Here is a 13,347-nt window from a genome sequence, read left to right as displayed (position 1 = left end):
CTGTGATATGTCACCAGTCTATTACCTGAGCAATCCTCACATGCACGCTATCAGACATCACAGACTTTGCACGAGGGAGCTGCTTATTAAAGGCCATTTAATGTCTGAACTTTTGAGTTCTCAAATGCATCTCTGTGGGGTCTAGAACAGTTTAGGCTGCAGTGCATGTGTAAAAACAGCTTTCTTTGCAACCAGGAAGGTTACCTATGCATAAGATAGAGTCTGTCTGTATTCCTGCCAACTGGGGCAGTAATTTCTGAAGGGCCAAACGCTACAGTAGAAAGGTTTGCAGCACTGACCCATGCTGGCTGTATGAACAAAAGCCTTTGTGTGACTACAACTTCTATGCAGTAGGCATTCAAGTATGTAGAGTTTCAATCAATCAGATAATAGTGAATCAAGTTTTTTTTTCCCCTATCAAAATTATACCCTGGCCAGCAGACACCAGGAGGTCATCAAGCCCAAAATCAAAATCAAATTTCCAAATAAACAGCTCTAAATGGGAAGACCTTGCTCAACACGGAATCGAATGGAAAAACAGTTTAAATGAGGGAGCCACACTCCATGAAGAGGATCTCAGACAGGCTGCCAGAGGCAAGCAGAAGCAAAGAAAGGAGAGAGTCCCCTCTTCGAGCACCTCACATCAATGCCCACACTGCGAGAAAGTTTGTGGTTCCAGAATTGGCCTCTTCAGCCAATTAAAGACCTAAAATAAGAACTACCCAAGAGGAGCACCATACTCGACTTGTGAGCGAGTGCCGATTACAGTATTCATCTGCATCCAGTGGCAAACATCCACTTCTTGCTAATAGTATCAATGAAGTCGGAGGGAATTGCTTTTTAATTAAATATTTTCACAGATAATTTACCAAATATTGCTAAAAAAAAATAAAATAGAAGGACTGAACAAATGAAGCAAATACACTCTTAAGGAGTTTAAAAACTGCAACCCAAAAAAACTCCATGCTTGGGCCACTGCTTTTATTCAATATTGTGATTATAATGGTTGGTTGCAACATGTCAGAATCATTCACTTAATCCTCGTCCTCCCCTGTAGGCTATTATCCTGTCCTTTAACAAAATAGAGGAAACCATGAGCTCCAAACAACTCCATCTGAAAGCATCTTTGATTCAGCATCCCAGATGGCAAAATGGTGAATAAAGTTAAGGCTGTTTGCCAATTCTGGATACAGAAAATGCATCACAGTAACATTTCCAAGACAAGTCTGAGGTCACCTTTTGGCTTGTCACCAAAGCAAGACAGAAAAACACCAATTCTGCAAAGTAATTGGATCAGAATTCTTGGGCGGCTTTCAAATGAATCTGAGCAAATAGCACGTTTCTTCTCACTTCATTCTAACTTGAAGAAAGTTCAAATCGGTAAAACGAAAAAACAAAACAAAACACAAACACCCAGTATATCAAAAGTTTTTCATGTCGCTTCTTTACATCTTTGAACCCTAAAATAAAAGCCACTAATTTCATTAGCCGTCTTTATTTCCCTCATCCATCCATCCTTTTCCACTTATTCTTTCCAGGGTCAGGGGGGGTGGGGCGGGGTGGGTTGGAGGGAGCCTGAGAGGAAGGGCACACCCTCTACAGGTCACCAGCTTGTCACAGGGCTAACAGAAAGAGAGACAACCATTCACACTCACATTCACGCCAATGGGCAATTTAGAATCACCAATTAACCTAACCTCACCTCACTAAGTCCATGTCTTTGGACTGTGGGAGTTAACCGGAGTACCTGGAGAAAATGCAAACTCCACACAGAAAGTCCCGGGCCAAGGTGGATCCAAACCCAGACCTTCCAGTTGTGAGGCAATAGTGCTAACCACTGCGCCATGCTGCCCTAATTTCCCTCATTTCTCTCAAAATTTTCAGATCTAGTCAAATGCAGTAAAGTGCCAAAGAGGCTTTTACTTCCTGATGTGCTCTTCTGGGCTTAAATGTTTGGGCTGTTTAGGTCCAGGGCCTTATCTCAGTAAAGGTGTTTGCACTGATAGTGCATTTGTTGGCGGTTTGCAGAAGTGAATCTATATGTTGACATCTGTACTGCCAATTGGGAGCAGTATAAAAAGAATGGGGGAAAAATAAAGTTGACTTCCAGGTCACTATGGAAGTGCTAGCAGCTGCAGTTCCTCTGGGGGCCACTTGAAGCCTGTTCCAAAAGTGAGTCAATCCCAACTTACTCGCATGTAAAATGTCCAATTTTACATGATTAAAAAGCACGTTTGCAAAACAGTTTTAATCTTTATGAATTGTTTCCCCTTACATAACAGCTGTGCAGGTGTGTGAAGTACTTTTTAACTCATCTGTTTGGATTTTGGTAGGGCTTAAAGGGTAGGGCTATGACCACTTTGACTGCCATAAGCTGACTTGGGCTTGCTGTCTGATAGGCCTAAGGCCTCTCCTATATTAAGTTACTGAACTGTACCATCTTTATGCTGTTGGTGCCTTTTGGAGCACTATATATGATAAGCGGCTCATGTAAAAAGTTCTCTGAAGTTCTTAAATCTCTAATGTTAAGGCCTAAAAATATTTTTATACACAGTCTGCGGGCCTTTTGTGCTTCTTCCTCTTTATGTACTCTGCTTCGGTCATTCCTACTCCAGCCAATTTATCAGTCATTTAGCAGTCAACTTACGCACAGGACACTGGCAACACACTGTCGGTTTGTTCATGCCTCTGCTTTGGTTCAATTAGCCTCTTATAATCCTTTTTTTTGTATAGCCAGAGATCTATTCAGACAGACACTGAAGTCATAGATTAGATCTTTTGCCAATCCACTAGTAAGAAGGCAATGAAGAGAGATAGTTCTAGACCAGGGGTGTTCAAACTTGCGGCCGGTGGGCCGCTTCCGGCCCCGCCCACTTCCGGTCCGCGAATTGATGTCAAAAATAACATACAGTTTGGCCCTTTAAGTTACTTTTTTGACATTTCGCCTTCCCCTTCAATTAAGAGGGTTAAGCAAAATGCCAAAAAAGTAACTTATAGGGCCAAATTGTATGTTATTTTTGACATCAATTCGCGGACTGAAAGTGGGCGGGGCCAGAAGCGGCCCACTGGCCACAAGTTTGACACCCCTGTTCTAGACAATATCTTGGGTTTCCAAAAAATAATTTCAATTATATACAAGTTGAAATAAAAAATTCTAAGAAAGCTACTTTTGGTTGCCCCCTTATTCACAAGGGGCTGCCACAGCAGGTAGTTTCACATGTTTGATTTGGCAGATTTTTCCACTCTTCCTCACCCAAGGGATTTGTCTCCTCCCAGAAATGAACAAGGAATTTTTTACTCAATTAAATTGTTGATCTAATGCTCTTTAGTACCTCTTACAGGAAAGTCAATTATGCTTATCGTGTGTTTACATTCTGCTAAATGACTGTCCAGTTAAGACAGGATACTCTCCCTAAATGGCAACAGTTTCTGAATGATAACTATAACTCACAATAAAAGGTTAGTTAAATCATAAATCAAATGTAAATGTGTATAAAAGAAGCAGCTGGTTGTGGTGGCCAACTATTGCCTCTATCAGATGGCTGCAAATACATAAAATCCAAATAGTGCAGAGCATAATGTGGCTTGGAGTGCTGTCAAATCCCTAATAATTACAGAAAAGTATTTTACTGCAATCAGGAGCCCTCAATATATCAAAAATACAAAGGTATCTTTTGTCTGGACCCCATCTATTAAAAACATAACAAAAATTGAGGAAGATGTTTCAACATTTCTGAGCTAAAGCTCCACAGGACTCCATTTATTCTGTACTATCTCTTCAGTATTTATAAATTCTTTGCAGACAACTCCTCAGTACCATAGATGTGCTTTTACAAAGGGCAAGTGGAGTGCACAGTGAGCAACAAAAGCCAAACTGACAGCATTTAGACTTCAACAACATGGACAAACCCTCCTAAGGCCTGGTGAAAAATCTCCACAGACTCTGATTTCCATTTAACAACCTGGACTGAGACTGACTAATTGACTAATTACAAACAGTAACACCAGAAAAGCAATGTAATAATGCTGGACGAAGGAAAAAAAGAGATGGAGCTCTACTTAGGTGAGCCGCTAAGAGGGGAAAAGAGCATCCCTCCTCTTTCGCACAGAGAAAGTTGTTTGCATGAAAATTAACGACTTAACTTTCAAACCTGTAAAGAGAGCCAGAAGTGGGAATTTAAAGTAAAGCAACCCTGAAGGAAACGCATTAGTCGACATTCAGCTTTGTTTGAAAAGAGGACAAAAACCACTGTGCCTAGAAAGACTGCCGCAGCTGAACATCTCAAACTCGCTGAGGGAAGAAAAAGGAAAAAGATAGGGCTCAGTAGGATATGTCAAGCCTTTATCAATCTTACATTAGGAGAATGTTAATCTCAGCCCAAAAAAAAAGAAAAAAAGAGACTCCAACTACTCTCCCCCCTGGGCTTGCTTTTCAAAATGCTTGTCTCCTTTCAGCCAACTTCAAATCAATTTCAAGCTCCAATGAGATATATATGTAAAACGTTAACAGAGAGGTTTCAATATTTATAGTTGCTCAAGAGGCCTTCAGCTTTGTAGCCTTGAACACAGAAATGACAAATTCAACAGCAACTGTTTTTTTTTTTCCCTCTGTGGTTAAGAGTAACAGCATTTTGAGGGAGGTGGGGAAAAAAAGCCGCTTATTTGACATGACACAAACAGAAATCTAGCAATTCTCAGCACCACGTTGACACTTTGATAAAAATAAAAATATAAGTAAAAAAATAACCCACCGCGTCTTACATCCAATCTCAACTCCCCCATTGTGCGATGTCAAGCACAAGTCAATGACTGCCTACTACACAGCCTGAACTATGTTGCTGGGCCTTGTAAAGAAAAACTATAAAACAAAATACATGAGTTATTCTGTAAATACTGCAGATCCCTCACCGCTAAGAACAACAACCAACAGCAGTGACTCTGCGGACAGGATTGACGTCTGCAACTGTTCCTGTCAAGATAATGACTGCGTTAAGTATTGGAGTGATTCGGATTTAGTGATCGCTGCCTCGGCTGCTGCTCAACCGCCTTTGGCTAAACGGAAATAAACATCATCGCTCAGCAGAGAGCAGAGGACTTGACTGGAAAGGGTGTCGCTCGTGCACCAGCGTGCGGGGAAAAACCGATGGGCAATCTGCCTGCTTGGCAAACATAACAATGTAATTACCCTGTACTGCTTTAATTAAAACCGTGCATGGCTAAAGCAGGATTCAGAGGTTAAAAAAATATAATACCGAGTTTAAATTTGTAGGGTTGAGGTCATAAAACACAGCATTGGCTTCACATTGATGGGTCTTCATGACACAAGTCAACGCTTCAGCAAAGACATTGTGTCCATCAGAAATACTTATCTACATAATCCAATTTGTGACATTCTAAAATTTGACAGCCATAACGAGCCAACAGCTTTGGTTGTATGCTTTGGATATTATGAAGAACAAAAGAAGAGAATACTGGAGATCGGTTCTGAATGATGACCGTTTAGCTGCATGATGACAGCTTGGATTTCAGTTCTTTGAGAATATAACTGCTCTCGTTATCATGTTCTCCACATAATGAAATGCTTAGTGAATCCCTTTTCATTTGCTAGGGAAATACTGGTGAGCCCAGGTTAACTCTTGTGCAAAAATAATCTTTTAGGAGATGCAGATGAATACTGAAATAGACACATATTTGTTATGGAAATATCAAGAAGTAAGAGGACGGCACAGGTTTCACAGAGTTTTCCCTCCCTCTACACGCATTCACATCAAACCAGCTTCCATCCACAGTTGCAGAGATCAGCGTTAGCTGAAAAAAGTCACACTTAAGTCACAATTAATCCATGTCTGAGGTCACCTGGGAGACCACTCCGGAGTCTTGGTGCAATGACGGGAATAACAGAACCCCCTTTTTGTATGGTTGTGGTGGAATGGCCGAGAGTAACTGAGATGCAGACCTTAAGGAGGACACAGATGCAGCATATCTATCACCTGTGCAGGCGCAAAAGCATTTAAGACTTTAAACAGAAACAGTGCCACTTTATACTGGATTCTGTGATGCACAGGGAGTGAGAGCTGTGATCTCTCTTTTTTGTGCCAGTCAACACTCTGACTGCAATATTTTGGACTAATTGTAAATCAGTATAAAGTGTATTACAGTAGTCCAGTCTAGAGGTGACAAAGGCACATGGAAGTTTTTTTTTTTTTTTTTTTTAAAGAGATTTAGAATACCAAAGATTATACCATGATCTTTAACTTGTCTTTTGATAAAAGGGGTTAGAGAGCCCTGGTATAACTTTGTCTTGCTGTCATTTCACTGCATGAAAGCATTTTTTATATCCAAGATACACTCGCTGAGCCTTCTTAAAGAGTAGTGATTTCCAAGATTCTGGATGAAATTGGCTGTCCTTAAAGCAAAGATCAAAAGACTCCACCAGGCCTGACCCTTTTCAGGCCTCCAAAAAAATGGAGGGGCCATGTTCAAATAATCCATCACAATATTTACCTGTTGGCAGTTACCAACAAGTAAATGATAATAATTTGTTTAAGTGACTAGTACTTCTGGTGCTGATTAGGAAGAGCAGCAATGTTGAAACGCCTAGTCGAATCACAAGTCTCTACAAACAATAAGTTCTGCTGCTCGACCACTTTCATAGAAAGTGAAACTGGTCTCTTCTGTGAACTTTGATATTGCTGCTTATTGTTTAAAGTGACAGAAATACAAGCAGCCCAATAAGTTATAGTCCTGTCCAATGCCACCCCTTTCCTTCACTGGTGGGCCGTTGATTCAGTCCACTCATCTCACCAACCACCACTTTTGACAATCTGCTGTTTATTTAAATGGTACTGTGATTCTAGGCAGGCACTATGATTGTTGATATCATCACCGTTAGAAGCGCTAGGTGAGACTTCATTACTTTGTTTCTGTTGCTTGTTTCTGCTGCACCCTGCTGATTAATTTTTATGTTCTGTATGGAAGTACTTGGTGGACCTTAGTTTTTTGTTTGTTTTTTTGAGGCATTGTAATTCCGATGGAGGGACCTGGGTCAGGTTTAGTTTCCAAATTTTCATCACGTCTCACATACTTGAGTTTGATTTTGTAAGGACCAGGGGATGCTGCTCAGACTGCATTGCTGTTTGGGTAGGGAGGGTAGTTATTTTTGTTATTTATTTTTGCAAGGCATCACATAGAGGATGTTTGTTGGAAAACCTTTGGTTTTATTGATTTCTTTGATTTGGCAGTCCCACAGACCTTGTGCCTCCTTGAGTGCCTCCATTTGGTGTTGTATTTAAGTCTGTTTGTAAAGCAATTAATAACTTTGATTTAATTAATTCCAATGTGGTTGTTGAGGTTACCCCCCCATTTGTACCCTGTTGAGTGAGAACTCCAACGCTGGCTTCTTCCTCGCCTCCATACAGCTGGCCAATCACAGAATGGAGTGGGCGTGAATATCGGTTGGATTGTCAGAAAGGTACAGAAATGGTTTGATACAGCCCTCCTCCAATTTAACCCTGGGTACATGTGGGAGGAGGTGATTTCCAGAGTGAGCCATCCAACTAGCAGCTCTGATGAACCACAGCGGGACACACCACATGGAGACTACACAAACTGTAAGAGATCTGCTTGGGCTGCTTGTCTCTTATTTTCTCAGGCATCTTTATGAGAGGAGAGTGGACAATTTTAAGCAAGTTTAACAGTTACAGTTCTCTCAATCTCTTCATTAACATATAATGCAAACTCTGTCCACTGCAAACCACCCTTGTGCTGCAATCGCTGCTCTCCATCATAGTGAATGGATGAATGTAAACATTCAGAGCACAGCAGCAGCCTCTGTAGTCTCCAAGGTGAACTATCCCATATACAATATATCTGTCTCATCTTGTGGTAGTTGTATAAACCTGTCAAATCTGACAATAAACTATAACTATAAAACTATAAATATAAAATTGATTTAGGTCAAGTGGCTGAAAATGAAGCAAATGCAAGTGGCAAAAACTGCAGTTCCTCTAATGCCCACTTGAGGCGGGCTCAAAGTGAGTCGTGTCCCAATGTACCCAAATTTACAGCAGAAATAAACACATTTACAGCCTGTTACAAAAAAAGCTTGTTTCCTCCTTCACAACTACTCAGCGTGGGATGTATTTTTTACCTCGTCAACCTGGATAATTGAGTTAGGGGTATGGTCACTTTGACTGACAGGTGTCCTGACGGACGGAGCTGTAAGATGTCTCCTAGGCCTCATCTACTACTCTGAGTCATCAAACTGGAACTCTTCACTGTGTGTGTGCTGTTGATTCCTTTTGGACCATTTTTAAGGTTATCTGACTAATATTATGGTTTCTGTGAGGTACAGACCATCCCAGAAGGTCAGTTTTGGTGAGTGAAATTCTAGTATTTTACTAGCCTGTTGCTTAGAAATGGTACTTTCAGCTGCTCCCTCATTTCCCAGAGGTCACCACAGGAGATGAATCCACATGTTTGATTTGGCACAAATTATTGATGCAACCCTCCCATTTATCTGGGCTTGGGACAGGCACTAGGAGTACATTTTTGGAGTAGCTGTGACTCAAATGGTAGAGCAGGTTGTCTACCAATCAGAAGGTTTGGTCAATCCCCCAGCTTTGCCGAGCCACATGGCAAAGTATTCTTGAGCAAAATACTGAACCCTGAAGCCTGTTCACTTTATGAATACAGCTTGCTAACCAAAATTGCTAGCATTAGGTGATAACTCAGCACGCCACCTTTTTATCTTTATAAGGCACCTTCTCCAATCTCATTGTATATCCTGTATAATGACAATAAAGGCATTCTAATCTATTCTATTCTGGCTCAAAAAAGAAAAACAATGACAAGGGCCAAAATGCTAATGCTGAAGCTTCAAAATACAGTACAAAACCAGTGGGTGACATCACAGTGGCCAGTCCCCGCAGACTCTCGAGTTAAAATGTTCAACGTTACAGCATTAATAAGATGGTTTCGTTAACCTTCTGTTAAGTCGTTAAGTCAGTGGCATGTCCCCTTTGTTTAATAGAGAAGACTTTAGTGGCATTTGTGATTTCTAATGGACTATCTGACTAAAAATTCAGCTTGCTGTGTGGTACAGGCCACGCAAGGAGTTTTCTTGAGTAATTAAAAAGAAGGGAACTGGACTTCTTCAGGTTTGTGAAGAACCTAATGATATGAAGTGATATGTAGCATTTCAAACCTGAGAACTCCCACCATCATGAGACCCCAATAGCTTAAACGATGGAGGGGCAATGTCTCACAGAGATTTTAGACTGGGTCCCAGTGACAGTAATGACCCACACCATTTTTTACACCTTGGCTTATGTGAAGACTCACATGATTAATTGTGGGTCAAAAACCCTTAGGACCACCTCCAAAGGGACAGCCCCCAGTAGGGATTTTATATTACCTCTCATTCCAATATTAAAACTATAATATAAAAACCACCAAAAGGCTAACATTGGGGCTTCAGAATTTGGAAATATTTTCCATAAAGTTTATGGTTCAGAGTCACATTAGATTCTAGCTACTGTTAACCTTAACCTCCACATGTGTAGTTTACAAAGCCACACAAAGCCTTACAATTAAAAAAAAATACTGTATAATTCTAATATCAACCATACAGTATATAAGACTAGTAATATTTTATTTTGTAACATAAAAACTTCACCCAGAAATACAGGAAAAACATTCAAAGCGTGTGAAACGATATTCAGACTGGCCTCACTTGAAGCAGATGGACACCTCAATCACATGAGTGGAAATGCGTCGCATGAATAACAAAACAAAATACCCTAGTACACAGAGTCACAGTCGTATTCACTGGGGCACATAAACAAAAGCATGCAATATCAGAGCTGGGGCCGTGGACTTGTACAGTTAAATTATTGAGATGCTCTGTGAAGCCTTTCATTCTGTCAGCATGGGTCAAACGTGAGGAACGGGGATGCAGCAACAGGGGGTAGGGTAGGATTATGAGGCTCTACTGGATGTGGAGATGCGGGAGCATGTGGCGACCGTGAACACATGTCTCTCCAACCCCGCCCCTCCTAAGTTTTAAATGTTAAATGTTTAACGGGGAGGCTCTCAGAAGAGGAGCTTCAAAAGGCCCTGGCTCCACTGCAGTTGGGCGGGGGGAAGTGCAGAGTGCAGAGGCTCCTGCTCTCAGGCTGGGTTTTTGTCAGTTACCTCATGCCGGGATCACATTGCCATTCTCTACTGAATAAGCAGGTATGTTGCTGCACAGAGAATCAAAGATGTTTCATGGCTTCGCTGACTGAGTTTACTACGGTGAACACACATCAACAACATTTACTCTCCTTACAATTTTGATTTACAGTTAAGTTCATTAAACATTACAGAGAATGAGCTGAAATCAAGCACTGATTCCACCCAGCTCTTCTCAGATGATAAGCTGCTTTCATCTCTTATGAAAAAAGAGAAATAAATTATCACTCCTTCAACAGGAGAACAGCTCATTACTTTATATAGCAAGAACAAGAATCACCATTCAGAAACACACATTGAACTGCTCCAACCCCAGACAGACTACTGAAGTCTCACTGGTCAGTGGAGAAATACTCACCACAGCCTTCAGTGACATTTGTTTGGTGCAAAACAAAATCACCCGTTTGGGATTATTTTTGTTTCATGCCAGAAACCAAGCTGAAGGATCGAAATGACGCAGTCAGATGAAGGATACCCTGCAGCCTCTACATGAACAAAAAGGTGACGATGAACAGCTGCTTTTAAATTATCACCTCCAACGTGTGGTAACCTTCGAACCGCCCGGGGGGGCTTTTTAGACATCATGCAACTCTTGCGAAATTAAAACCCATAATCTCATATTTCATCACTTTTCCTAAAATGAACTTATTCATCATACCATGAAATTTGGAGTGTGTGGAATAAAAAAAAGAAATTATGACCACTTACACGTAGAGAGACTGAGGACATCGTTTTGACCCTGTAGAAATTTATGTAAAACAACAAGTGCAGTATGGCAGGCTGCATAGCAACACTAATTGTGTATATAGATTTTGATATGAAGGCTGCTATAACATGAGCCGCAGCTAGATAGATGTGACTGACAGATAAATATATAAGAGATTGTAGTTAGATAAAAGATGAATAATTACTGCGGTGCTGAACATGCTGCTGATGGGATGTGTGATGGACCGTGTGGAGAACTGGGCAGGTTGCTGGTTGTGCAGAGCAGCGAGGTAACTGTAGCTGAACTGAGCAGAGAGTCTGGAGTGTGGAGAACTAATCTGAGCAAATAAAGAGTCAAATCCAGAGCAGAGCGGCCGAATCGGACGGATTTCAGGCCAGAGGAGCAGAGCAGAGTGGAGGGTGGATGAAAGAGAAGCTGTGGTCCGGTGGAGCGCAGGCAGACGTGGATGGTGTGATAAACTTTCACTGTTGTGATTTTACATCAACTAATTATTAAAATGTGTTTATTTTGTTGTAGCCAACATCCCCACCAGGAGATGACAATTTGGCCAATCGCTGACATTTTCATCCAGTCGCTCAACCCCATTGGCTAACTCGTGGGATATATTATAGATAAACTGGTGATTTTTATATGGAGTCTCATGCCAGTTTGACTTATAAATTCACATCATTGTGACACGAACTATATTACTTTTGTGTACCAGTGTACATGAGTACTACTTTAAACTGCACAGTATTCTAGCATTTGTGCTGTGATTTATAAAAAAAAACAACACTTTTATAACTACATATTAAACAAAACTAATGACAAATTATATTCAAAGCACACAAATCTTTTATCAAAGTACAATTCATTGGTAATGCAATCAAAGTGTGGTAGCTGATTCTCTCATGTTAAATGAGCAGACTGTCACAGGAAAACATTTATCTCATTAAATGTGATCATCCCATCCGAGTGGAGGCAAATGAGAAGTGACGGCGGATCTGAAACCCACTCTGACTCGGAGCGGGGCTGTTTGAGCAGGCACCGCTGCACTCCTGCAGCCGCTCTGTCTGAATCTATCTGGGCAGAGTGTGTGTGAGTGCTGTGGAACATTAGGCACTGTTATGTATGTGCTGCAGATGAAGAAAGTGTTGTAAGCCCAGTGATGATGGCTCCCTACTTGGGTCATTTCAGTCCCAGTAGTGGTGAACTGCTGACAGCCTTGGCTTTGTCCACACACAGATCCACAGCAATGGTATTACCTCCTCAACAGTAAGAATTGCAATGCAGACAGGCAACGCGCACCGCAGAAGCCTGTAGTGTGCCATGCTTGTGAGCTGTTATGTATAAATTATTGTTTTTCTTTCTATGTGTGTGTGTCTTCATTGGAAGATGAAGGAGGTGAAGGAGAAAGAGGGAGGGACAGATCCATTAACATCTCCCCTGAGAGAATACGTATTGAAGCTCAAATGTACATCTTCACGACGAAAGAGGCCACAGCTTGTCAGCCACCGGCTGGCCTCGCAAGCCAGTGTTTCCTTTTTAGCACCTGTAGTGACAGGTTGTCATTATGCAAATGACAAAAAGGCCAATCATTGATCGATCTGTGCAAAAACCACACACAAATGCTCTCAGACCACTGAGCAGCCTGGCACACAGACACACAGAGCCTTGAGCGAATCTTAATGCATCCTTCCCCTTTTTAACTATGTATAGGCTACAACACATTGATTTCTAATGTATCAGGTTATGACAGCTCTTCAATATTGCTGGAGGCAGCCGTGAAGCTCACTCCGAGAGCACACAGCTTGAGGCTGTGGACCTGACAGGGGAGAGCTGGCATTACGGAGGAGGCTGTTGTTGTCCTGACTACTGTCACTGCAACTCACAGCAGACCTGGGCTGCTCACTGCAGAGATATGACTCAGGCCAGTGTGTGTGTTACCTTAGCTGACTCCTGAGCCCCCATTTCCACCTGAACTATCCCTGCAGAGGTGGATTGGGCACAGTAATGAGGGGAAACGCTGCCTCCCTGGATCTCTGTGCATAACAAGCTCTCACACAGAATGTTTACTTTTTTATCGGCCTATCTAACCTGTAGGCTGTGCACCGCCTGAAAGAACTGCATGGATTCACCTAACGTTATCTATCTTGTTAGTTATCATCTATGCCAGCCTTTAAGTAAGCTTGGGACAGGCCTTCAGAGTCACATCAAACCGTCATGATAGTGCCTTACCTGAAGGAGGCAGCGCTCCTTGAAGACATATCCGATGAGCTTATCCAGGTGCATGAGACACTGGTGGTAGCGGATATGATGGGTGAGAACGGGGAGCATCATGGCGTGCTGTGGAGGACAGAGAGAATTGACAAGCAGGGTAAGAAAGGAAGACAGGAGAGGAAGAAAAA

General features: G+C 41.7%; 1 protein-coding gene across 2 annotated transcripts in view; it reads right to left on the bottom strand.

Moving 5' to 3' along the window:
* drosha (drosha ribonuclease III) overlaps window positions 1–13,347 on the bottom strand; it is a 126,841-nt gene that overhangs the window by 73,517 nt on the left and 39,977 nt on the right. For both annotated transcript variants that reach the window (XM_030757289.1, XM_030757290.1), the window contains exon 17: window positions 13,178–13,285. In XM_030757289.1, coding sequence (XP_030613149.1) covers window positions 13,178–13,285 — 108 coding nt within the window. The remainder of the gene's footprint in view (window positions 1–13,177; window positions 13,286–13,347) is intronic.

Source organism: Archocentrus centrarchus, chromosome 20, assembly GCF_007364275.1.
Source record: "Archocentrus centrarchus isolate MPI-CPG fArcCen1 chromosome 20, fArcCen1, whole genome shotgun sequence".
NCBI classification, from domain to species: domain Eukaryota; kingdom Metazoa; phylum Chordata; class Actinopteri; order Cichliformes; family Cichlidae; genus Archocentrus; species Archocentrus centrarchus.
Note: the sequence above shows the minus strand (reverse complement) of the source record. Positions and strands in the feature narration are given on the sequence as shown.